This window comes from Megascapheus bottae, chromosome 5, assembly GCF_031878675.1.
Source record: "Megascapheus bottae isolate mThoBot1 chromosome 5, mThoBot2.hap1, whole genome shotgun sequence".
Classification (NCBI taxonomy): Eukaryota; Metazoa; Chordata; class Mammalia; order Rodentia; family Geomyidae; genus Megascapheus; species Megascapheus bottae.
In genome coordinates, this window is record NC_143513.1 from 59,666,518 (window position 1) to 59,690,179 (window position 23,662).

At 36.2% G+C, this 23,662-nt stretch overlaps 1 protein-coding gene across 1 annotated transcript in view; it reads left to right on the forward strand.

The window, feature by feature from the left end:
- The window catches only part of Met (MET proto-oncogene, receptor tyrosine kinase), a 115,495-nt gene that overhangs the window by 64,955 nt on the left and 26,878 nt on the right, over positions 1 to 23,662 (forward strand). Inside the window, exons 4-11 of the mRNA XM_090333188.1 lie at positions 6,114 to 6,248; positions 6,807 to 6,980; positions 12,888 to 13,048; positions 14,391 to 14,493; positions 14,601 to 14,737; positions 15,479 to 15,640; positions 16,934 to 17,033; positions 20,874 to 21,092. Coding sequence (XP_090189314.1) covers positions 6,114 to 6,248; positions 6,807 to 6,980; positions 12,888 to 13,048; positions 14,391 to 14,493; positions 14,601 to 14,737; positions 15,479 to 15,640; positions 16,934 to 17,033; positions 20,874 to 21,092 — 1,191 coding nt within the window. The remainder of the gene's footprint in view (positions 1 to 6,113; positions 6,249 to 6,806; positions 6,981 to 12,887; positions 13,049 to 14,390; positions 14,494 to 14,600; positions 14,738 to 15,478; positions 15,641 to 16,933; positions 17,034 to 20,873; positions 21,093 to 23,662) is intronic.

Consider the following 23,662-nt stretch of genomic DNA (forward strand, 5'->3'; position numbering starts at 1 on the left):
GTATGCTACAGTCAATATAACAATAAAATTGACTTCAAACATTGGTTATTTAAAATTTTTGCAGATTTTTTTCTAGTTTATATAGTTTCTAGAGGCTCATATTTTTAGATCCTCTTTTAGCTCATTTCAAAGAATTAAAACCCATCAGCATTAGAATTAGTGAGTTTTAAATCTGAGCTGAGTTATTTCTACTTATTTTCATCTTTTCCTATTTCATAAAAGTAAATGTTTGTGTCAACTGAAATAAGTAAGTTTTTTTAAATTTCTGCTTTCTTTCCACATAATCACAAATTTCTATCATAAACTAGTTATTATTAAATATTGAGTCCAGTCAGTTCAGAAGCATGAAGTATCAGAAACCATACTTTGAAAACATTTAAGTTCTTGAAGATTAATTGAAACATTAACCAAGGCCTTCATCAAATCTCAAGTGAGCCTCCAATTTCATACATTAATGCAGCAGATCTGTGTGTGTCAGAGTGTGCTCTGCTCTGGGTACCACAGAGAAGCAGACACACTTCAGAAGCTCTACATTCACATTCACATATAACCCAGTTTGTTTATTAGTAATGTGATCATCTTTTCTCACATTTCTGCTCTTTGAGTCTCAACTTCCAAAATTAAGGGCTGAAAATGTGACTCAAGCACTAGAGCATCTGCCTGAGAACTCAAAGCTATGAAGGAGGAAAAGGAAAAGGAGGAAAAGGAGGAAGAGGAGGAAGAGGAGGAGGAGGAGGAGGAGGAGGAAGAGGAGGAGGAGGTGAAAGAGAAGGAGGAGGAAGAGGAGGAGGAGGAAGAGGCGAAGGAGGAGAAAGAGGAGAAGGAGAAGGAAGAGGAGAAGGAGGAGGAAGAGGAGGAGGAAGAGGAGAAGGAGGAGGAGAAAGAGGAGGACAAGGAGAAGGAGGAGGAATGAGCAGAAGGATAAGGACAAGGAAGAAGACGAGGACAAGGATGAGGAGGAGGAAAATAATACTACCCTCTGGGTATGATAACACACATCTGTAATCCCAGGACTTGGAGGATGAGGCAGAATAGTCAGTTGTGTGTGTGTGTCTGTGTGTCTGTGTGTGTCTGTGTGTGTCTGTTGTGTTTCTGTGTCTGTGTCCGTGTGTCTATCTTTGCGTGCGTGTGTGTGTGTGTGTGTGTGAGAGAGAGAGAGAGAGAGAGAGAGAGAGACAGACAGACAGACAGACAGACAGACAGACAGACCGACCGACCCCAGGGCCTGAACTCAGGACCTAGCACTGTCTGAGTTGTTTTTGTTTTTTTAAGTCACGTCTACCACTCTAGCACTTGAGCTATAGGTCCACTTCCAGCTTAAGAGTCATATAGACTTTCTTGCCTTGTCTGGCTTTGAACCATGATTCTCAGATCTCAGTACCCTAAGTAACTAGGATTGTATGTGTAAGCCACCAGCACTGGGCAAGAATATCCAAATGAGACTGGACAAGGCTATATACTAAGATTCAAACTCAAAAGAAAAAGGAAAAGGAAAGGAAAGAAGTGAAATGCCAACAAAAAGTGTAGTGGTCACTCAGACCTTCTGAAGACTATGATGGAATATAAAATATCCTTGTTGCACAGCAACTGAGGTTAAACCCTCAGACTGGCTATTTTCTGGTAACTTCCGAGGGCCCCTCCCTCTCCTTCACAGCCTACCATATAATTTACCTATGACCCACCATCACCACCTCTCCCAAGCACAGGCCCTTTAGACATGTGCATCATCTCCTACTTTGACTTCTTCGCCTACTGAGAATCCTCCCATTCCTCCTTGCCCTATCTCTTGGATGCCATTTACAGAGGTCCAGTCTTACTCATGGTCAGACTCCTTCTCCAACAGGAGACTTTGAACTTCCAGAACTACAACTCCCTTAATTTTAGAAAACATTTTGGCAGAGAAATACAAGCAAAAACTACAATGAAGTACCACTTCATACCCGCTAGAATCAAGAAAATGGAAAATAACAAGTGTTGGTGAGCTGCTGGAGAAATCAGAATCCTCAAATACTACTGGCAAAACACTGTGGGAAATGGTTTGCCCTTACCTTAAAAGGTCAAATACAGTTACTACAATATAAGGATAATTATTCTATTCCTAAATAAACATTCAGAGAAATTAAAATATACATTTATACAAAAAGGTTTTCACCAGGTCTGGGTGTGGTGGTGAATTCCAGCTACCCAGATTCAGTTCATATGAAACATTTAGAAAAGAAAAACTCCTATATAGACATAGAAAATAGAAGGTGTCAATTTCTAGAGGATTTGGGAAAAATTGATGGATAATGACTAAAGAGTGTCTGATGTTTGAGGGGGAAGAGAGTAGTAAAAGTGTTCCAAAGCTTCTTATGATAATGATTCAACAAATCAATAAATATACTAAAATCCAGTGGATTGTTTGCTTAACAACAGCAAAAAAAAATCCACTGAAGAACACAGACAGCCACATTCAAATATTGTACGTTTAAACTGTGTTCATAATTTTTGAAAAATAGTAGTTTAATTAAAAATAGAATGCTATGAAGGGTAAGGAGATCTATTCTCTAAGTTATTTGTAGAATTTCAACTTATAAATTTTGGGACCACATCACATATTTGCCACATCATCTTGTCTTTGTGGGAAGAGACCGTGCGAGATTATAGACTCAACAATGGAGTAAATTCACATTCCTCCCTCTTCTCCCAATACAGTGTCTTTGTCCTGCACTCTTAAGAGCAGTAAAGGAAGAGAGTTTATGAACTAAACATGAAAGACACAATAGAAACTTGAAAGATAATTGCCAATGTACTATTTCACAGTAATTATTTTGAGATTTCTAAGTGATTTATCCTCAGAATTAAATTTCATGCCAAATTTTGTTCTGTCCCTAGAAATATCTCCATGACAACAAAAAGCAACTCCTAAATCCTTCAAGAATTGCTTTGGGGGTATTTTAAGAGCTGAAATGATTACTCAATTATTTAGGATACTGGCAGTGACCGAAAAAGAGGAGTTAATGATAGAACAGCATTCTTGGCACTTTAGTGCAGTAGATGTCTTTATGAGAAAGGGCTAATGATCAACTGAACAGGTATTTACATCTGTGGTACAATCTCTGCTCTGCATTCCAAAGGTTCATCCCCTTTTCCACAAGGCCTTCCTGTCTTCCCTCCCTGCTTGTTTTCTATACCAAGCAACACTCATGATTAAAAGTAGAAATTCACCTGCTGAGCTAGTCACATTTCCTTTGAGCCATCTAAAACCATTTAGGTGGAGAGGCTTTATCCTTCGGCAGACTTAACTTGTGTAGCCAAGATTACTGAAACAAGGAGTAATTGGCAAGGCAAATATATTGTGAAAGTAGTTTGAGTGCTTCAGCTCACTAGAGTTCAGAGTTGAAGCCTTTTATTGGTATTTACTCTGGTGCTCCAGGAATCCAGTGGCTGAGAACAAGTCAAACACAAGGATTCTGGATAAAGTAACTTGCAAACTTAACTCTTTCTCTCTCAAATTCTCTGGGTATTTTCTTTAAGGCAGGTAATGATATCTACTTTGCGTGGTAAATCTGGGGAGTCAATGCAATCTCTACTTAAATCACTTAGCCTAGATTAGCCTGGCTTGATTAGATTTCCTATTCTGAAAGTACATTTTCATATGTATGACATCTCCAGACAGAAAGTCTTGATGGGAAAAACAATCAATCCGAGGAAAAGGTGTAAAGAGCTTGTTTATGTAAAAGAAGAGTTAATAAAGAAAGTTATTACTCACTTTCTGAAAAATAAATTTGGGTATAGACTTTGATAAAGTCAAAGAAAGTAACTTAGTAATTAAGAGTAACTACCTGTTATAATTATGGGAGACCAAGAAGGTTGAAACAAGAAGGTTAAGTGTAGAGTGACAACCTAGGCTTCAAAATGACATATCATGTTAAAACATTTAAAACAAACCACAAAACATCATTTCAAAGCACTCTGGGGATACTTGAATAGCATGGAAGAAAACAAAGAGATAGAGACAAAACACAAATATTCATGGAAATGGCAGTTCATAATGATAAATAATCTTCATTGAAGAGGAAAACACAGAACAAGTGCAGAATAGAATTGTAGTATGAAGGCAGGCCGGTGTTTTGGGTTTGTGTTGACTTACGCATAAGAAAAGGTTTTTTTCACCTTTACAATGAAATGTGGAGCAAAGTGAGAAAGACAAAATGGGAGTGGCTAAGCATCAGAAATTAAAAAGCTAAACCAGCTGGGCAAGGTGGCTCATACCTGTAATCCTAGCTATTCAGGAGACTGAGATCTAAGGACTGTTGTTCAAAGCCAACCCTGACACTAAAGTCAGTGAGACTCTTATCTCCAGTTAACCATTGGAAAATGGAAAGTGGTGCTGTGGCTCAAGAGGTAAGGCAGTAGCCTTGAGCTGAAGAGCTCAGGGACAATTCTCAGGCCCAGGGGTAGGGTGGTAGCCTTGAGCTGAAAAGCTCAAGGACAGTGCGCAGGCCCTGAGTTCAAGCCCCACAATTGAGAAAAAAAAAAAAAGCTAGACTATTGAAATCTGGATAATTGAGGTGAGAAAGTAAAAAATTCTGATGCCTGATGTATAACTAGCACAGGGAGAGAGGTAGAGTTTGTAACTTAATTTTTTTACAGTTGCCTGCAAAGGTTACAAGTACCTATTGGGCTCCAAATTTGGGAAGTAACAGTACTTTCCATCCTGAACACATGGCTTTTGAGCCATCACTTAACTTCTGTACAAATATAGCTACCCTGCTTAATGGAGATGTTTTGAAAGTGTTGGCTTGAAGTAGAACAAATGTTAGAACCAAAGTGGCATGATGTTAAAATTTTACAGCTTGGTGTGAGCTTGGTTAGTTTCTCAGTTCGCAGTCTACTCTGAGAACAAATTAGGTACTTTGAAAATCTTCCTAAATTGTTTCAGGTTGTTTTCAGGAGGGAGGGGGTCCTGTTGTTTCCCCCTCAGAACATTTTTATGTTTTGTATGTTTGTTAGAAAAGCAAGCAGTTAGTTATTCCTCTAGTTTGCACTCCCTTTTATGAAAATGAATGACAAACATGGTAAGTTAGTGTGTTTTTAAGCCTTCTCTCTCAGATGCTTCTGTCTGTCCCATGATTTCAGAACCAAGCCAAACAGATGCACTTTTAGTAGAATGTAAATTATTAGAGATGTCAAGCAATTTCGCAGAGCAGATTTCAAGCCCAGATCTGCCTCAGCCTCCTACACCCTCGCATATATACAAACTATGGACTACTGAAGAGTGACAGTCTGAAGCACTCCTAAACCCTCATAAAATCTGCATTCAGCTAAAATAATTCTCATGATCTTATCTCAGTTGTTGTTGACTGCTATCTCTGAATTTCATACCTGGGTTAAAGAACTTTATATAGCTGGGAAAGTTCCCCAACTAGAAATACCTGAAAGCCACAGTGACACCAGTTCTCAAACCCCATTTCCCTGGCATTGTTTATAGCAGCAGGCCTTATTTCGAAGCTGGTGCAAAAAGTAGAACTTCATTTCTAATAGCAGTAATAACATATCGTGAGACCATGGTATATTTTTTTTAAATACAGTAACTACATCATTTCCAAGTAGCAAAGGGCCTGTTTGAGCTCAAAAGACCCATAAATAGGACTTAAAAGTGATAAAGCCGGAACCAGTTCCAGGTTTCCAGACTTCCCTTCCATTACTCTTACCATTACGTCAAGGGAAACTGCCCCGTGGGGAGGACTGAGGGGATAGATTAAAAAAGTAATCCAGGATCCTTGTAGCCTATGTGGTGTCTTCTTTCTGAGAAGAGCTTTGGCTCCTCCAGTTCCCCCACACAATTGTGAGGATTTGTATGAAGATGCTGGCTGAGTGATTGGAAGATCTCCTTCCTTAGATACCATTAAAAGATCATAGCAAAAGTCTGTCTTGAGAGGTCAGATGAATTGGCTTCAAGGCAAGAGCTTAGAGGATGTCATATTGTTTTACAGCAAGATGAACTGTTGGGTCTCTAGTTCAAACACCCATGAGTTCTCCTTATCTGTGATTACCATGATCATTCACATTTCCCTTTATATTTGTAACAGGGCTTGTGGGAGTGAGGATGTTTCCTTTTTGCTTCTCAGGTTGTGGTTTCTCGAACAGTATCATTCACCCCCCATGTGAATTTTCAACTGGATTCCCACCCTGTATCTCCGGAAGTGATTGTAGAACACCCATTGAACCAAGATGGCTACACTCTGGTTGTCACTGGAAAGAAGGTAAGCCCTGTTTCTACCCAAAGTTTCCATGGACATGTTTTTAACCTGAAGAGATATTTATAGCCAGCCTTCTGTGGTTTTTGTCTTGTGCATTTCAGGCTGACCTAAATGTTCACACTGTCTAGGACCTCTAACATTTAATGATGATGCTTATGTACCTGAACGGTACTGTTATGTTAATACTTTGCGTTGGTATGGATTGGGGATTTTTTGAAATATGAACTTACGATGGCTTCCAAGCTGGCCTGGAATGTGCAATTCTCCTGCCTTATCCTCCCAAGTAGCTGGGAATTCCAAACATATACCTCTGTCCTTGGCTAGCATCAGTGTCTAACAATATCACCTCGATCATATATGTGCCCACAATAGACGAAAGGAAGGAATTTACATTTTTTTCATTTTAACCACTTAAAAATTGTTACATAGTTTATGCATATTTGCTATTTTCTAGCTCTAATAGAGTCTCTAAAATTGTAAATATACATGTATATTATATTCTTTTACTTGATTCTTTTACTTAAGCAAACCCAAAACTCTTCCTGTCCTTTCTTGTCACAGATCACCAAAATCCCCCTAAATGGTTTGGGCTGTGGACATTTTCAGTCCTGCAGTCAGTGTCTATCCGCCCCTTCCTTCGTGCAGTGTGGCTGGTGCCATGATCAGTGTGTGCGATCAGATGAATGCCCCAGTGGGACATGGACACAGGAGACCTGCCTACCAGCGATCTATAAGGTCAGAGTCTATGTCACCCATCAAGTGTTTGGTAAACACCAATTGATCCTTTTTAATTTTTTAAGATCTTCTTTAAGTAGTTGTACAAAGAAGTAGCCATTTAACAAACCAGTTTATGAATACAGCATGTTTTTGTCCATGTCACCCCTTCAACATTCTCACTCATCACTTCCCTATCCGCTCCTTCCTTCACTCTTCCTAATTTTGTACAAGCTATCTTTTTTAAGATCCAAACTTCAAATTAATCTTTTATCTTTTAGGGGTGAAGCATCATCCAAAGCAACCTGTCCCTCTGTCACTCTAGCTTTTCCCTAAGATAGTTCTGGAACACTCATGAGTCCTGTCCTAGAAGTGCTTGTTTCTCATTCACTAGGCACACTCTCTGTAGTCTGCTCTCTGGTAATGCTGTATGTAAAACAGAGCAGCATGGCTCCTCATTTCTTCACCCTGGGATTGTATCTTTTTCCCACCTGACCAACCCATTCTGAGTCCTCATCCTTTCCTTCATGCCTCAGCCTCTGTCACCATGAGGAGAATCCGTTTATGGTAAATCCTGGCCCCTTAGCTACACCATGTAACTTGATGAGCCAGCCACCCCTGGGAAGACAGGAAAGGTGTCTTCCTGTTTAACCATTTGATAGAAACCCTGAACCATCATAGATGAGAAATTGTTTTCCAGACAATGTGGAAGGTAATGAAGGGGCATCACCCATGAGTGGCTGCGAATCTTGTCTCCATGTACCTGGATGTATTTATAAAGATTGACCTGATTACTAAGATCTTTTGTGGACCATTTCATTCTTTAAACTACTCCCAAAATACTTATAGAGTATATAAGTATATATGTACATATTTACATATATATACAGGGTATATATGTGTATGTATATATGTGCATATATATATATATACTTATACATATGTATACTTATAAACTATTTGGCCTTTCCTAGACACTACGGATATTCAGTCCACAGGGAGAAAAAGGCGCCTCCTGCTGTTGAGGATTAGCTTTTACAGTGGATTTCAGTCAACGTTGCAGTTATGCACACTAACTCCATGTCTTTACTTACCTAAGCTTGTGTTTGGCACAATGAGAATCTTTAATTCCTTGGACTGATTTTATTTTTCTTTAAAATAATTCCCACATGAGGACCCATTATATATTTTCTCTGCTTGCACGTAAAACAGGTGTTGGACTTTAGAAAATTGTTCTTGTGAAGATTACTAGTGCTATGCCCCAATTATTAATATACTATTTTTTCTGTATTTTGTTTTGAGGAGCATGTTTTTAATTTAATTATATGGTCCAGGTGATGTGCAGAGGGGTTATAGTTGCATATGTATGGTAATGAGTACATTTCTTGTCTGATATTATTAACCACTCCCTCATTTTTTCCTACTTTCACTCTTCCTGACCCCCCCACACCAAGTTATAAAGTTTATTTCCAAAGTACTGACTTGTGAGTATCTAGCTTTTCTGCTGTTTATGATGATGTGATTCCACTTTTTAAAATTCTGTTAATCACTAAAGAGGTTTTAAACTTGGAAATAATGCAAAATAGTGCATTTCAGTGTCACATTAAGTAAAATATTCCCATAAATATTGTCTAGAGAAATGTTTAAAAAAAAAGAAAGAAAGAAAGAAAATAGCTCTTGTGAAACAGTTAAGGTAAAGATCTTGTTCACCTGATTCATTCCTAAGTAAACAAAGTATGTGGATCAGGATAAGAGCTGTCTCCAAGCAGGTGGCTGTTTTCATTTAGTTACGGGTTAGCTCAAGGTTTTCAGAGGCTGACTGTGTTTCAGTCTAATCATTTTCCATTAGCTTTGACATAGTTATCCAAACTCAGCTTGATTGGTCAGGAAAAAAGCTAAGAGAGAATAAGAAAACAAATTTAAATCTGTATACTTATGTACTAAATATTTATGTATTTTTATATACTTTTGAAACTCATATTCAATGAGCCTTGGTCATGAGGCACTAGAAATTTGAACTCTTCATATTCCATAAAAAGAAATATGGAATGTATGAGTATATGTCTGTGTGTGTGTGTGTGTGTGTGTGTGTGTGTGCCTGTCTGTCTGTCTGTCTGTGTGTACACTGAAATCACAGCAATTTCTTTTTTCAAAAAAAAACAGCCAGTGTACTTCTGTTCACTAGTCATGAGGGCTATATTAAAACAAAATTGGGTGAAGATAGAGTCAATATTTGAGAATTTGGGAACCAGAGAATCTTTTACATGTTTGATTCTTCCTCTTTTCTCACCTCTTCTAAGACCATCCCTATACATTTGGAGATTTTTTTTAAAGGTTGCACTGTCTCCAGCCCAATCTATAAGGCATGGGCTGCAGAGTCAGAAGGAGTCAGCTGAGTCCATAAATCCCTCTCCGTTCATAGTTGTTAGGAAGATTTCATGCTGCACTAGACCGTGACATTTAACATTCTTACTGCAACAAAATGGACAGATTATTCATCTTTTCCTTATCTCTCTTAAACTCTACATGCATAAAATCCAGCTCATATATAGAGTTTCAGTTTCCAATATATAGTTAACCTGCTTTTCAAGGTACATGCTGATCAGTGGCTGAAATTTTTTTGCAGTTATCCAAACCAGTAAGACAATATTATATGCAACCACAAAAGCATCTGTGACGTTTTTGTCCTGTTAAGGCATATAGGAGTCTTTCATTCTGAATTTTAACTTTCAAAGACTCTTTAAAATAACCTTTCTCCGGGCCAGGAGTTTGGCTTGCCTAGCATGCACAGAGACCTAGGTTTGATTCCACATACATAGAAAAAAGCCAGAACTAGTGCTGTGGGTCGTAATGGTAGAGTTCTGACCTTGAGAAAGCCCAAGGACACTGCTCAGGCCTTGAGCTTAAGGCCCAGGACTGGAAAAAAATAAAATAAAATAATCTTTATCTTATTTTAATGAGTTAAAAAGACATGATCTTAAATACTACTGGAATTGTTCCATCAGTGATAGTAGAATGACAGCTGTATCTTCCCCATCCAGAGAGGTGGGAGAAAGCCTCTGTGGGGCTTTCTGCCCAACACTCATTTCCTGCTCACTGAGTTTCTCTGAGCTTTGGGATAACTCAGAGTTCGCCAGCCCATTGTTGGGGCTATTCAAGGGTGTGTGGTCCAAAACTGCTTCCTTCCTCTTCCCATAGAAGAGTAAGATCGCCCCATAAGCTGAGAGGAAAATAACCCAAAGAGAAAAATACTATACAGAGCTGGCCTTCTGAAGCCTCAGAATCTAGAGGAGGTTTATACTATGCATCATCTCTATTGCTGGTATATCAGGTAAATAATTCTCAATGCCTTTTCTTCAGTCATCTCTCAGGCCCTTGCCCTTGCACTGAAAGTAATGACATGTGTCCAGGGACACACTTCAGTTTTTCCATAGCACTGAGGCAGAGAGATCAGACCCACATCAGCCTCGGGCAGCTGTTTGGGATGGGGGAGTCTTCTCATTAGAAGAGGGAACAGCAGCTGTGTGTCAGCTTCAGGCTGAAGAGTGTCCTGGGAGGGTTGGATGTCTTGTTCTCTCCTACTGGATTTCTAGTATAATAATAAACAGATTTTATTTTTGCCCTAGTAGTTCTCATTTGGCTCCACATAGAGGAGGTAAATGGTCATGAAAGGCACAACTGTGTAATGGATTTTTATGGGTAAAATGGCTATCAGAAAAGCATTATGTTAAGACTTTATGGGTTTTGTAACAAGGATAAGTTAAGACTTAGGTCTGTGATTATTTACTTAGAAAAAATGGAAAAGTTTGTAAATTTGAATTTTGCTAAAAGCTTTTCTATAAGACTTGCATAAGTTGGGCTTTAGCAAATCCCCTTGCCAGTTTCTGACTTGTCGGTATCTTCATGCTAAGCTTTCCCACCATTGTACTTTTCAGCACAATTTACAATATGTCCCCCAAAAAAGAGCATTTCCTTTCTCAATTGTCACACAGTTCTGTAGGAGAAACTTATTTTTAACTTGGAAATGTGGTCTGCTTAAATAGTTTTAGCCTCAGAACAGTTGTCTTACAGACCTGGTAAGTGCCTAATGCTCATATCATGGCTGATAAAATTTTATTAAAAACCTCAAATTTCACATTACCACACCAAAAGTGAGCCTGCAGTAATGAAATAAACCTATTATTGATTGACTATCAAACATGTGCTGGGAAAGCTAATCTTAAAAAATGAAATGTAATATAATGCCAATGGATAAATTAAGAAATTTGCCTCAGCATTGATGTGAGATCCTGTCTATTTCTGGATTTTTGTATGTATTAAATATTACATAATTTTAATTACATATCCTATACATGCTATACAGCAAATGCAGACCACATTTAAAGGACAATGAAAGATCTCATCATTAATAAATATGAGTTGACAGATATAAAGACATAGATCCACTTATAAAGATAAAAATATACTGATAAGAATAGATACTACACTTGATTTTAGCCAAAAGGCAGATGTGGCCAGGAGGGATCACTACTACATTATTGATTGGAGCATAAACTCATTCAACCACTATGAAAAGCAGTATGGTGGTTCCTCAAAAGACTAAACATAGAGCTCCCCTATGACCAAGCAATTCCATAACTTGGCATCTACCCAGTAGTCCAGAAACAAAGACATACTAAAGCCACTAGCACAAGAAACAAGGACATACTAAAGCCACTAGCACAACAATGTTCATTGCAGCACTATTTACCATAGCAAAGATATGGAACCAACCCAGATGTCCCTCGGTAGATGGCTGGATCAACAAGATGTGGTATTTATACACAATGGAAATCTATGGTGCCATCAGAAAGAACGGCATCGCCCCATTTGTAAGGAAATGGAAAGACTTGGAAAAAATCATAAGTGAAATAAGCCAGACCCAAAGGAACATAGGCTCAATGGTTTCCCTCATTTGTGAAAATTAGTACAAACCTTGGACTCTACTAGCAGAGGTTTACAATAGCTCAGAACCTAGATACAAAGGCCATATAGGATGAAGCTAAATGAAAGGACCTCCAGGATATGGCAACAAGAGCTATATAATGTGTGATTGTTGTTCTTAATGTACTATGTTATTTCTCATCTCTTTTGTTGTGCCTTGGTTATTCTCACATTGTTACAGAATCTCAACTTGCTGTCTGGTATATTGTACATATATTTATTTGAAATAGGAAAGGGAAGGGGGGAAAACAGGAGGGAAGAGGGTGGGGGGAGGAAAGTGGGACAAAACCATGAGAAGTGGCATAAATGTTTGTGAAATAATGCACCTTCTATCTGGCAAATATAACTGTAATCTTTCTATTAATCACAATAAAAAAGATAAAAAAAATATAGTCACACATATGTTCATCAGTGTATATATGGCTTTTTTTTTTCTTCTCTGGGTGGCAATACGCATATCACACACACAGCTAGAAAACACAACAGAGCATTTACTGGACCTTTGTTTATAGGGCCTAAGGAGTAATTTGGATGAGAGTTTGATGTAGAGTCTCATGAAGGAGAAGTTGCAATCTGTTACAAGCCAGTAAGAGTCTGAGCCAAAGAATGTTTACTCCTGCTCAAAAGAACCCTAGAAGTAAAAAGTGACTTCATTCCAGGATGGCCCCAATGGCCCCTCTTTACCACCCAGACTAACTCTGGCTCTCTATCCCACCTCTGGTGCTCCTTGAAGAGCTGTGTATCATCATGTCAGGTAGATTTAATGCTCATTGTGAATGCTCTGGAATTTCTTACCATTTTCATTTAGTAAAAGTTCAACTTTTACTAGATTGTGAGAGAATGGAAGAATTTCCTACTATTTACTAGTAGTTATTTTTGCTTTCTACTCATATGAAAGATGATGATATATTGGATTGTTTTTTAAGTTTTATGGTGACCTTACAGGTTTTCCCAACTAGTGCACCCCTTGAAGGAGGAACAATGCTGACCATATGTGGCTGGGACTTTGGATTCAAGAGGAATAATAAATTTGATTTAAGGAAAACCAAAGTTCTCCTTGGCAACGAGAGCTGTACCTTGACCCTGAGTGAAAGCACCACAAATATGTAAGGCTTTTAAAGTGTATGCTTTGTTGGGCTGGGAAAGGAAGATGGATCCTGTTTTGGAATTAATATTGGTTTTTTAAAATGCTCAAAACACTCATTCTTGAATTAGTTAGGACCTTGGCCTGATGTACCACTTGTAGACTTGTTTTGTTCAGATTTACTTATGAGAATTAGGGAAAGAGAAAAATAACATGGCCTAGATGAAGAATAAAAAAAAAAACTTGGTTTCCAGAGTTTGGCAGCCATTATAACCCAACAGAAATTGGCTAGATTTGAAAGAATGGCACTCCATTTTTCTATCTTCAAATGCATCTCCAAAAGTTTTCCCTGCAAAAGTCAATAAGATACTCAATACAGATCCTCTGTTCAAATTCATTTAAAAGTTCCTGTGAGTATAATGAAGCCTCTCAGTCACATTTTGAGACTTTTTGAATGAACTTAAATTTATATTTATATTCATTCAAATACCTTCCCATGTGTGCTTTATAAAAGTTATAAGGTCCATCTTGAGCAACCGATTCAGAAAATATAGATCTCTGTGTGCTAACAGTGATTAAAGTTTTATTGGTTGAATCTTTTATGGATGAATTTATTTTGCATGTAATATAATATTCTGGTATTCTGGAATGATAAAAGATCTTATTGTATTAATTTCACATATACCAAAGAATCTATTTGTGTTATAATTGTTAGCTCAATGGCAAAACAATTTTTTTCTGAAAATAATGCTTGTCAGTTTTCCAAGACTTAATTATTGCATTAAGGTTAAAACCTGAAAATGAAAAATAATTCATTCTGTTCTTCAAATTTAATTACAAATTAAATTTTCAGAACTATAACATTATTGATTTAATGGCAATTTGATGCAAAGCCTATCACAATTTTGTTTGCCTTTAAGTCATTTACTAAATATATTACAAGTACAATCATAGAAATGTACCTGTTGACATACTTCAATGAAGAGATTTTAATTATTTGTAGCTAGATTGTTGTTCCAAATACTACTAAAATGCTATTATTTACCTTATGTGTGTCAAATACTGTCCCTGCAATTTTATAAACTAAGATTATTGTACTCTTCTTATTGGGAAAAGTCTACACAGGGGAGGCTTAATGTTTCCTATTGGGTCTATGTAAATAATCTATTACAGTCAATATAAACTTGGCATAACAGGACAAAGTAGAATTAGGCAATTTTCAGCCTTAATGCTTACCATGAAGCTCTCATTACTGTTCAATCATCAGCTCAGAATCTGGAATTAATATCCCATCATAAACAACAGCCAAACCAGAAAATGCTTGTGGATTTGTAGCATATTAATGTTGTTTTTTCCCCCCTCAGGTTGAAATGCACAGTTGGTCCTGCAATGAATGAGCACTTCAATATGTCCATAATTATTTCAAATGGTCGAGGGGCAACTCAGTACAGTACATTTACTTATGTAGTAAGTCCAAGTATCCTTATTCCCACAAATTAGGATATTGAATTTTTACCTAATGCCTATAGAATGATAAAATTAAGAAGTTTCTTTCTTTTTAATCTCCCTTTCAGGATCCTATAATTACAAGTATTTCTCCAAGTTATGGTCCCAAGGCTGGAGGTACTTTACTTACTTTAACTGGAAAATACCTGGACAGTGGGAACTCCAGACACATTTCCATTGGTGGAAAAACATGTACATTAAAAAGGTGTTGTAAATTTATGTTATTTTATTGCATTCTACTGGAATACATTAGTCATAGGAAAGGGATTTCATTTTATCATTTTCAAAAAGGTACACTATATTTTGTTGCATCTGCTGAGATGGGTTAATGATGTCTGTATCTAGGAAATCAAAGTACACTATCTTTTGTAATGAAAAATCTTTTTCTTTATTTTTTACTATCCTATTGACAAGATTCTCTCATTCCCCAAATTAATCTGCTCCCTATTTCTTCCTTTCTGTATATGTTTGTTAAAATTTCTCTTCTGAGTTTTTTCTTCCTACTATGATCATGTCAGTACCCTAACTACACTGCAAATGTAAGTTTCCATACATAACAATCAAACATTTCCATCAGGGTTTAACATTAGACTATAATCACACATGGGGAGGGAAGAAATGGGGGGAGACAGTTTGGAAGGAGTTGTGATTCTGCTTCTTAGACTTGAAAGATTCGACTTGCTCAGTTCTTTAAAGATTGCTTAAGATGTCAAATGTTTTGAAGTAAAGAATGGTCCTTCAACAGCCAAGCTAAGTTGGAGATCCAGTAAGATGTAAATAGCCTGCACTAAAAGGCTATTTCTAGACCATCTCTGGAAATTTTGATTTAGGAGCCATTGAGTTATACTCTTTGATTTATGGATATAATTCTAAGTTATGTGTATCTCTAATAGCTAAGGCCCTTTTTTTCTTTCTTTCTCTTCTTGCTTTTCTTGTTGTTGTTCAGTGTGTCAAATACTCTTCTTGAATGTTACACCCCAGCCCAAACCATTTCAGCAGAATTTCCTGTTAAACTGAAAATTGACTTAGCCAACCGAGAGACCAGCAGCTTCACTTATCGGGAAGATCCTGTAGTCTATGAAATTCACCCTACCAAATCATTTGTTAGGTGAGTACAAACTTCCCATAGCTATAAGAAAAAATGGATCATATCACTATAAAATACTCAAATGAACTGCATTTTTACCCCCTGCTTTGAGGCTGTTGCATTTCTTCTAAAGCCTATCTTTCTAATTTAGTGGAGAAAACTGTACTTATATACTAGATACAATTTGATTTTATCTATGTTATTTAATGATAAGCAGCATTTCATTCTGTTATGTTTTGAGCATATTGTGACAGAGCAATTCAATGATCTACCATAGAGGTTTTCATTGATGTATATATCAATGCTATACAACTGTTTGTCAAAAAAAAAATGGTGAACTTTTCTTGCCCGTTTTTCAGCATATTTTTCTGTTCAGTTTATTGTACATTCAACTTTTCTCTATACCAGATTCCCTTTGAGATCGTATCGTGTTGGACCAAGTTCAGTCTGCTCTGTTTCCATTAATTCTATCAGTTTAACAACAATATTGTCTATGTTTATTTTTTATAGACAGAAAAGGATTTTTTTGTGGGGGTTATGGTGCTTGAACTCGGCCTGGGAGCTGTCCCTGAGTTCTGCAGCTCAAAGCTAGTTGTCCCTGAGCTCTTCCGCTCAAGGCTACTGCCTTACCCTTGAACCAAGCCTCACTTCCCATTTTCTAGAGGTTAATTGGAGATAAGAGTTTTGGGTCCCTTTGTGCCTGAGCTGGCTTTGAACCTTGATCCTCAGATCTCAAACTCCTGAGTAACTAGGATTACAAGTGTGAGCCACCATGCCCAGCTGGATTATTTTTGTATATTTTATGAATAAGAGTACTAAGGTACTGAACAACAGTGGCTCATGCCTGTAATCCTAACTACTCAGGAGACTAAGATCTGACAATTACAGTGTAAAACCAGCCTGAGCAGAAGTCTCTGAGATTTTTATCTCCAGTTATCTACCAGAAAACCAGAAAAGGAGCTATAGTTCAAAGTGACAGAACACCAGCCTTGACCACAAAAGCTCAAGGACAGCACCCAGTCCCTGAGTTCAAGCCCTATGAACAATTCTCTTCCCCTACACACACACACACACACACCCAAAATCCCTAGAAAAATACTAAGATCTCTCTTCATCTAATGAAATAGAAATATAAAAAAGTATTTTCACGTTAAGCTACATCCAAAGAAGAATTATCCCTGAAATTGTTTGATTTATGACTTTTCTTCTAACATGAATTCATTGCATGTGAAAAAATAGAACCTGCCTTTTAAAATGTTTGACAGGGAGAAAATTCTCAGTATTCTCATTTTTTTCTATTGTGTTTTTTTTCAGTGGTGGAAGTACAATAACAGGTATTGGAAAAAATCTGAATTCAGTTAGTATCTCAAAGCTGGTAATAAGTGTGTATGAAGCAGGAAGGAACTACACAGTGGTAAGTCCTTGAAATGATGGGCCTACTCAGAGCTTCTGTCACTCTGCTTCTGTCATGTGGCTTCCACAGCACATAGGACATTTGTTTTTGTCTTTAATGTTTGTTAAACATTGTCTTCTTAGTGGCATACATCAAACAAAAACTACTTAGAGTCTTGGGATAATGTTATAAACATATACAAGCATCTAAATGTTTAGTACAAACAAAGACCAACTTGAGACAATGTTTTAAAAAGAATAGAACTGACAGTATTCTCAAGAGAGAGGTAAATTCCATAAAAATACATTACATGCATGTATGGAATTATCACAGTAGGAAAAAAAACCTTTGCACTTTTAATATGCATTAATAAAAAGGGTGAAAAAAGTAATAGAGAAGTAAACTGAATATGCATGTATGTAAATGTCATGATGAATCCCCTTACTATGTAAAAAGTCAACTGACAACAGATAAATGGACATCATATTATTTCTCTAGTCTATTTATAATGTACTGTACACTATGGATACTATTGCAAAAAAAAAACTCTTGGATAAAGCCTATAATCTTTCTGCCACCTACTTTTCTTTCTAAAGCGGCACACATGTCTTTTTACATCCCCTTTCTTCTTACCTTTCTTTATGTCCCATGGTTACCACATTAGCAAGTAACAAATACTATCATGTCTTAGATATGAATGGTATTTGTTATTTTTCTACATCAGAATTTAACTAACTAATTGCTCCTTAAAAATTATCGGCAAACTCTTTTAAGGAGTTGTCCTATTTTATACTGTAACTATTTCACTAAGTCACATTCAAATTATATTTTTACTTTAGACTTCAAGATGATTGGATGAGTTTCCAAACATGTCAGACTTCTCACCAATGCTTTCTCTACTGTAAAATGCCATAATCTAGTTGGAAGTGTGCACTTAACTTAGAACTACTGAGTTCTAAGTGCTTGTGCTCAAGCAGTGTTTTGATTGAACAGATGATAGATTGAATTACAGCACTTCTTTGAGTTTCTCCATCCAATATTTCTTGAAGAATAAAACCACAGTGTTCTTTAATTACAAAAAACAATTTGGGGCTAAAAATGTCAAGCTAAATCACCAAACAATAAGGTCATCTCAAATGAGATTTTTCTTGACCTTCTCAGTCAGCCACATTACATCGCCTCTAAGGAGTATTATTAGATTTATATCATATTCCTAAGAGATGGTACTCCAGGGAGTCTCTCCACATGAAGTAAAGGGCTTTGAAGGCAATCCTCATACATGGCCACAAACAAAGTTAAAATAACCACTACTATTAGTTTAGAGGAAATCAGTTCTCCATAACCAAGAGACAATTTTTCATCAAGCAAATAAAAATAACCCTCTTTGATCTTGGCAAGTGATTTTTTTAGAGTAAAAGTTTAAAAGGTTACTATTTTTTTTAACAAGGAATCTCCATTATTAAAGTTAATGACTAAATTTGTGTTCATCTCCTTCACCATCATTTATGATCCATAAAACAACAGTTAGCTTATTTCAGTTATTTGTAGTCAAATATTTATTAGGAACCATCCAGGTGTCCAATATAAAAGGAGCATTTCCCCAGAAAGAGTCAAACAATGGAGGAATAAATCTTATCTGTTTACCTATCTGGAAATGTACATTTCTATTGTTTTAGCCACAACATGCTGATACAATAGAACTACGCATGGGATGGAACATTACAAGGAACTTTTTTATTATTTACTATGTCACTATTCACTATTTTGCTATTTGTGAAAAACACTTGGTAAAGAAATGTATGTTTCTCCCATGCCCCTTCTTGCTTATAGAATTTGAAGTTTACCATGATGAATGGAATTTGTTATTTAATAAATGATATTTGTTTACTATTATTTTAATAAACTATTTAAAATTTATTATTTATTATTTAATAAATACAAACTTTGATCAGGTCTGATTTAGACACAAAGATCAAGCCACAATAATTTTTAAGTTCAATAAACTCAAATCTTTTAAAATATAATTGCCTTCTTCACTAAATGTGCCCTCATTTGTTATTGCACATTGGGTTTCAGAATCCTACAGCTTTTTATGTGGCTTCGAAGTTCTTGATGTTACATAGAGAATTAGTCTATTGTCAGTAGAATTATTCATTTCCAGTGCTAAAAGTGATAAAAATAAATATTGCTTAATATTATAATATGAATTTTATGTGAGACTAAATAATCCAGAATTTCATCCATTTTGTTTCTTTATAACATAGATTCTTAAATGCAGAATAATTTTTAGTTTTTTCTAAGTATCAAGCACAAAACTCTGCTTGTGCTTTTTATGTACATCCTGAGGTCATTTGCTATTGTGGGCAGACAGAATTGTTTTATCTCCAAGTATGCTTGTCAAAGAAAAGGAAATCTAAGGGATGTTGTTACTTGTTTGTCTTTTCCTTGGGGGGGAAGAAATACAACCATTTAACCGTAAATGTGCCACTTTGTATTGCTAGTTTTAGCCTAAGTACAATAAAGAGGAAATCACATTTTCCAAAATTCCATAAATCATAATTTCAAAGGGGAAGATTTGAAATGTGAGATGAAAGGACATGAAATAATAATAGCAGAGCATTATTATAGAGAGAATCTCTATTATAAATAGAGTGTATAGGAAATATTTACCAATATAGAAAATGTAAAATTTTTAAGGATAGTATGGGTGTTAAAACATGAGTATTGACTGAATGGTTTGGGATATATGCACCCTACTCTTCTTCTCCAGAATATGGCCTGGTCTAGTATGTTTGCAAAGCTCAGTTTCTTTTTTTTTTTTTTTTTTTTTTTTGCCAGTCCTGGGCTTTAGCTCAGGGCCCGAGCATTGTCCTTGGACTTTCTGAAGGCTAGAGCTCTACCACTTGAGCCTCAGAACCACTTCTGGCTTTTTTTTTTTTCTATGTATGTGGTACCAAGGAATTGAACCCGGGTCTTCGTGCATGCTAGGCAAGCACTCTACCACTAGGCCAAACTCCTGGCCCCAGTTTCTTCATTTTTAAGAGAATAATTATGGCACCAACTTGGAGGATTATCAGAAAAATAAATAAATATATGAGACCAACCCTGTAGTGTTCTGCACAAAAACTAGCACCAGATACTTAACACACATGAAGGAAATAACCTAGTTATAATACTAACCATATGATGACTTACACAGCATTTTACCATGCAGTATATTACACTGTGATAACACTTTAACCTTAATTCCTAAATGTGGAAATCACATGTCTGCTTTCATTCTCACAGCATGAGTTAAGACTAGCATCTGACCCCACAAAGCCCAGCTCCCACTGAGCTGGGATCCCACAAAGCTGCTTCACAATACCAGAAAGCACTTCTTCACAGTGACTGCCTTGTTTTCTTAAGGAGAGTAAGATGATGGAATGAAGATAGAGTACCAGAATTCATTTTGGACAAGTGAAACTCTATGTTCCTTTGAAGATTGAGTCCTGTGGAAAACTTTGCATCTGTCATTAACTTTATGGATTTAAAAATAGGCTTTTCTCTCAATATATATATATATATATATAAATATAGTGTGTGTGTATACTATGCTATGTGTATACTGTAGTGTGTATAGTATGCTATGTATATTATATGTGATGTATGTCACACATATTTTATATATGACATATGCATGATTTTTTGAAACTGTAAAATGTGGCAGTAGCAATGGTTATTATCTATTATGACATTATATGTTATATATTATATATATATGATATATGCATGGTTGGCTGAAGCTGTAAAATGCAGCAGTTGTGATGAATCATGTCAAGTTCTGTCCTTCTGACAGAGGATAATTGTGTTGTCCTCCAGGCATGTCGACACCGCTCTAATTTGGAGATCATCTGCTGCACCACTCCTTCACTAGAGCAGCTGAACCTGCAACTCCCCCTGAAGACCAAAGCCTTTTTCATGTTAGATGGGATCCTTTCCAACAACTTTGATCTCATTTATGTACATAATCCAGTGTTTAAGCCTTTTGAAAAGCCAGTGATGATCTCAATGGGCAATGAAAATGTACTTGAAATTAAGGTAAGAATTCCTTAAAATGTTCTCTTAAATCAACTTGAACGCTATTAACTCCATAGCAATATGAATAGAATCATTGTATTTAGTCACTGTATCATCTACATCAGCAAATACCTAAGCTCCGAAAAGCAAATCCTTTTTGGCATAAGACTAAAAAATAAGTCTGGATTGTTTTTAATGGAGCATTTAAAACTCCTTTTTTTATGTATATATATATATATATATATATATATTAAATAGCAAATTCTGGACACAAATTTATTGAAGAGACTCGCAATGACACTTTATCCTGATGAAATTACACATTCCCTGTATGCTTTACCTAAATGTGCTCATTTATAAGACAAATAGCAAAGGCCATGAAAGTAAATGTAACAACTGTAATTCTGCACATGGAGTTTTGCATCTAGGCATGGTCATCTATAAGCTGATGTACAAATGAATCTGGATTTTTTTACTACCTTAGTAAAAAAAATAATGTCATAGATAATAACAGATTACCTTTTCTATGCCAGCCTATTGCAACTTTACCAAAGTGATTAAGCCAATAGATTAATTGCAGGGGGAAAAAAGGACTAGAATTCAGCTCTGATGTCACTTAAGTCATTTCTACTTCAAAAAATAAGAAAAGAGGCAAAATGATTAAGACTTCAGTTTTCCAGCACTAGTCATTAGAAACAGAAATGTAGTTATTCTTCCACAATCTGTTCTCCAAACATCAGTATACTTCTTCTTTAGACAATCAGGTTTGTTTTCTTGAAAGATCACGTTAGTATAAATATAAACACAATGCAATAAGCCCATCCTTATTTGATGCAAGATAGATTGCTGCAGGCCATTTCTATCCAAAGAATATGTTTCCCCCGGACTTTTATCTGCTTTTTACCTATGAAACAACCCATGCACACATTCACACCCATTGTATTTGTACAATAATTAAGCAAACCCAGCATGAAATTAAATGGAGGCCTGCTTCAATGAACAGCATGTTTACCACAGCAAAGTTCTTTCATCTGCTTCTTTAATTAGTTTTAGAAAGGAGAAAGAGCTTTTATCACTTCCTTTTTTTCCTCCGAATAAAAACTAATCTAGTGTGACCTTTTCCCTTTAACAATGACTGTGTTTGCTGTTTTAAAGTTTCCACTGCTTCTTAGTGAAAACAGAGGTTTATGTGCACATAGTTTGTACTGAAAACAGAGGTTTATGTGCAAATAGTTTCATGCCCAAAGAAACTACTGTTTGGTTGCTATATCTGTGATAAATTGATTACAGATAAATGCTTCTTTATCTAACCTTCTAAGCATATTGTTGTTTTGAAGAGAAAGCTTCTATAAATTATTCTATTATTCTACAGCATGCAAAATAGTTGGGAAAAAAATAAGGCATCATGATTTGACATAATCTCAGGCAATGAATGGTTTTTCCACATGGCCAGACAATTATCATTACAAAGCAGTTCCTTTTATTAAAATCTTACCCTTTTGCTTTTCTCTAACAAGTAAATAACACCTATCATTTCACAGTTTAGAATGGTCGTTTTAATATCATGATTTATTCTTTTCCCATACTTCTTATTCTTTAAGAGGAAATCTTAAAGTGTAAAAGACTATTGTGCCAGCAACTTTTTAGCAATTTCAAAAGTTGATCACATCTACACCTCTGTCTTTGGAGGCAGAAACAAAGGAAAATGAAGCATGATGATAGAAAAATGGACAAGCATGTGTTTTTACTTTTGGTGGGGTCTTTTTTGCCTTTTTAATCAAAATCTATGCAGTCCTTTCATTTCATATGATGTTTGATCCATTATCACTCAAAATACGAATGTAGCATTGTCTTCCATCAATAAAAGTGCTGAGAGAATCATAAATTTACAGTGAGCTTTTCTCTTCACTACCAGCAACAGTTTGTGCTTTGCAATCAGCTTTACCTATAAAGGCTTATTGGCTAAAAAGGTTTCTTGGTTATGGTTATTTCCAGCTCCTCTTGTTAGAGCAGCTTCAATGACCAATTGTGCTCAGTGACTATTTTCATGGGGATAAGAGCCAACCAAGTTTGGAACAAGAGAATACAATGAAGACAACAGGGGCCAAAGACAAGTGACTTCTCAGAGTGCTTCAGAAACACTAAGTATATAAGATGTGGTTAGGACCAAGGTTTTGAGTTCACCAGAACCAGCTGCAGCCAATGGTTATCAGCTTATACATCTTTTGGAGAATACCCCTTAGCCTAGTAGTGCACAATTATCCTATCAATTCCTTATATTCATAAGGAATTTTATAGTTAACACAGTTAAATGGCATATATTATTTCATTTGCATTATCCATTGCATTCTTAACCTCTATGAGGTTAAGAGATCAGTAATGACTATACCCACTTAAAGATGAATAAATAGGTTTAGGAATATTATGTTACTTTCTTTGGGTCACCTAGGGAAGAAACAACAAACTTAGGGCTCACATTCAAGCCAAATTCCAGTAAACTGCAATGCATCTTATATTCACTCTCATATTAACTTTCAAATGCTTTTCACAATAAGGAAACTGATTATATTATATGTCAATATCTATACTGT